At 38.6% G+C, this 3,514-nt stretch overlaps 1 protein-coding gene across 1 annotated transcript; it reads left to right on the forward strand.

Moving 5' to 3' along the window:
* Positions 1–279: 279 nt before the first annotated feature.
* Positions 280–1,983, forward strand: LOC118576278 (olfactory receptor 1073-like). The gene has a single exon (XM_036176592.1). It carries the CDS (start codon positions 282–284, stop codon positions 1,218–1,220), a length of 939 nt encoding a protein of 312 aa, XP_036032485.1. The 5' UTR covers positions 280–281; the 3' UTR covers positions 1,221–1,983.
* The last annotated feature ends 1,531 nt before the right edge of the window (positions 1,984–3,514 follow it).

The raw sequence follows: 3,514 nt of genomic DNA on the forward strand, positions 1-3,514 counted from the left end.
TAGCCTATAGTGCCGACTATAGAAAAATGAATCCAATAATACATTAGGAACATTACTTTGAATATATTAGCTCTGTCTTTCTGGGAACGATGAGATCTCATTCTGTAATAATCTCTTTGAATTCTCCAGCCATTGTGACTGTTTGCTTTCTTATGTTTTGTCCTTGGGGATTTTATTCTTTACGTGCTTTTATTCCATTGTGTTTTTTATAGTTGGTATTATTGTACATGCCAAGAAGCAGTCATATTATTTCTGTCTTTTTCAGCAGTCATTTACAGCACATGAAACAACACAATGATACGGAAAACTCAGAGTTTCTTCTCCTGGGACTTTCAGAAGACCCAGAACTGCAGCCCCTTATATATAGACTCTTCTTCTCCATGTACCTTGTGACCATTTTGGGGAATCTTGTCATCATCCTGGCCACAATTTCAGACTTCCACCTGCACACAGCCATGTACTTCTTCCTCTCCAACCTATCCTTTGTGGACATCTGCCTAACTTCCACTACCATCCCAAAGATGCTGGTGAATGTTTTTGCATACCACAACACCATAACTTATAAAGGCTGCATCATGCAAATATATTTTTTTGCATTATTTGTAGGGCTGGATAACTTCCTCCTGGCTGTGATGGCTTATGACCGCTTTGTGGCCATCTGTCACCCCCTGCGCTACACAAGCATCATGACACCTCAGCTCTGTGTGTCACTGGTTCTGGTGTCCTGGATCACAAGTTCCTTGAATTCATCATTACAAAGCTTCCTGGTGTTGCAGCTTTCCTACTGTGCTAATGTGGAAATTCCACATTTTTTCTGTGAGCTTAGCATGTTGATTCACCTTGCCTGCTCTGACACCTTTTTAAATGATATGGTAATGAATGTTTTTGCTACAATCCTGGGTGGTGGTTGTCTTGCAGGCATCCTTTACTCTTATGCCAAGATAGTGTCCTCTATAAGGGCAATGTCCTCAGCACAGGGGAAGTACAAAGCCTTTTCCACCTGTGCATCCCATCTTTCTGTTGTCACCTTGTTCTATTGTACTCTCCTGGGAGTGTACCTCAGTTCTGCTGTGACCCAAAACTCACATTCCACTGCAATAGCTTCACTGATGTACACTGTGGTCACCCCCATGCTGAACCCCTTCATCTATAGTCTGAGGAACAAGGACATCAAGAGAGCTCTGAAGAAGAACTTTGTGAGAGAGAAATTAGAAAAGTAATTACTTACTGTCTTGGGTCTTAAGTTTTGAAATAAGAATTTCCAGTTTAAGGGCTGAACGTTCTGAGATCATATTCTCTGTCTCATGAACATGTATACCAATCCCACTCCCAAGGCTGACAGATAGTTTTGGAAGAAGGAATGAAGGAGTTTAAGAACCTGAGGCAGTGCATGACTACAAGGGAACACTATCTTCCAGGCCCAGCAAGACATCTGCCCATATGAACTCATGGTAGTTGCATTATCAGGCACAAAACCTAGAAATCCAAGCCAGAACAAACCCAAGCATAGAGAGGGGAGGTGGCACACAATCCCACCCCAGCGATGTAATTATTTTTAGTTGCTGGGAGAAGAGACAGCCTGCCCTAAGAATGTAGACCCTGGTAAGCTGATAACTCCCTAGTAGAAGGCCACACATGCAAGAGTATTTAAGCAGCACAAATCAGTCTCAAAATATTTCAAAATAAAAGGGCAAAAATTTGAATGGTTATGGAGTGGGGAGGTAGATCTGTGAAGAGCTGAAGAAGAGGGCTCATATGACCAAAACATGTGAAACTCCCAAAGAATTCATTGAGGAGAGACCCCATTTCTTGATGAGGGGACAGAAGCAAGTATTATGTGTATGTATTTGCTGTTGTTTCCATTCATTGGACTTCAAATTCCCTGTGAAGTAGCTAGTTCACCTGTAAGCATGCTGCTTCTCCTAGTACCTAATTAGTTTTCCCTTTTACAGCTTTCACACTTTCTCAACGTTGTTTTAAGTCGCAAATAACACATACTAAAAATACATATTTATGTCATAATATGTAAATTTCTTTTTAAAAAATGTTTTTAATTTTTAAATTAGCATAAAAGATATGTTATGGCATTTTCAAGCAAAGTATGTTTTAGTAGATTTCCCTTCTCCATCTCCTCTGCTAGACCCTGTAACCTCTCTCAGTCTCTCCCTCTTTTATGGTACACGTGTCATCTTTCCTCATAATCATTTTTACCATCTCTGGTTCTCCTTTCACTTATGAGAAATTTACATTAACACCATGGCATATAAAATTGTTTTTCTTGTGGTATTACTAAAACATAGTCTTGTGGTGTGCTTCTCCTCTGTGCTCCTTCCACTGAGGGTGGACTCACATCTAACAGTGGAGGCCATTTACATAATTGTAGATGACACTGTGGTTGCTGTGCAGGCCCTTCTTGCCTTCTTGTATTTTTTCCTGACTCTGCATCTTCTAACAGACTTCTGTGCTTTGTATCTCAGCAAATAATTTTCTTGTCTTCATGGAGATTTTGTTCTCTTTTTCAGTTCTGCATCCACAACACCCATAATAATTATTGGGAGAATGCATATAATGTGAAAAACAAAGTTTTAATGAATTGATTTCTTTGGTCTCTGAATGGTAGTAGACCTTATACACACTGATATAAACACATGCATCATACATTCAATCACTATGAAAGCATTTCCTTGTCATACAATAAATATAGTCATTAAAATATAAATGAAGTCTGCCATGTTAAAATAAGTACTGTTTGAATACTGATTGATAGATTGAAAAAGTATTTATCTGTGTCTATGTGCATGTGTGCCTGGGCTTGTGCACATGACTGCATGGACCAAAGGCCATAAGTTGGTTTCAGATCTCCTGGAGCTGGAGTAATGGGAAGTTGTGAGCCCCCTGAACTTAGCACTGGGAACAAAACTCAGATCCTTTGGAAGAGCAGCAAGTGATGTAAACCGCTGAGCTTTCTCTCCCCCGTTGACTGACATGTTTATATTATTATTATTATTATTATTATTATTATTATTATTATTAAAGTTAACATTTTATTTTTTTCTCTAGAACTTCCATTTTCCCCAGAAACCTGATTGCTCTAAAGTTCTAAGTAAAATTTCCTCACCTTTCTAAATCCTGCAGTTGTCAGTAGAGGGGCAGTGAATGAACAATTCAGTGTTATTCATTATGAGTCTTCTTTGTGCGCACCAGTCACGTCTGTCTTCATCTGTAAGAGAAACTCTAGTCATGCAGTTGTGGTTCGCTAGCTTTCCCATACAAATATGAAAATCCTTTATTATGGAAATAACCTCCATGTAGCAATGTCTAAATATAGAATATTGTGCATACTTACAAAATAAAAGCTGAATACTATCTTTTGATTCATAGAAAACTCCAAAGCAACATATTATACAGTTGTCCTCATGTCCATTGGTTATTATAAGGGTTTGCTTTTGCTGCAGAACAAGAATTGCTCAAAACAAATATTTAATGAAGTACCAGTATATACAATGAGATAATA

The sequence above is a fragment of the Onychomys torridus genome, unplaced genomic scaffold, assembly GCF_903995425.1.
Source record: "Onychomys torridus unplaced genomic scaffold, mOncTor1.1, whole genome shotgun sequence".
NCBI classification, from domain to species: Eukaryota; Metazoa; Chordata; class Mammalia; order Rodentia; family Cricetidae; genus Onychomys; species Onychomys torridus.

What these genes read in the sequence shown, in the direction of transcription:
- LOC118576278 (XM_036176592.1), top strand. Translation starts at nt 282, where the DNA reads ATGAAACAACACAATGATACGGAAAACTCAGAGTTTCTTCTCCTGGGA.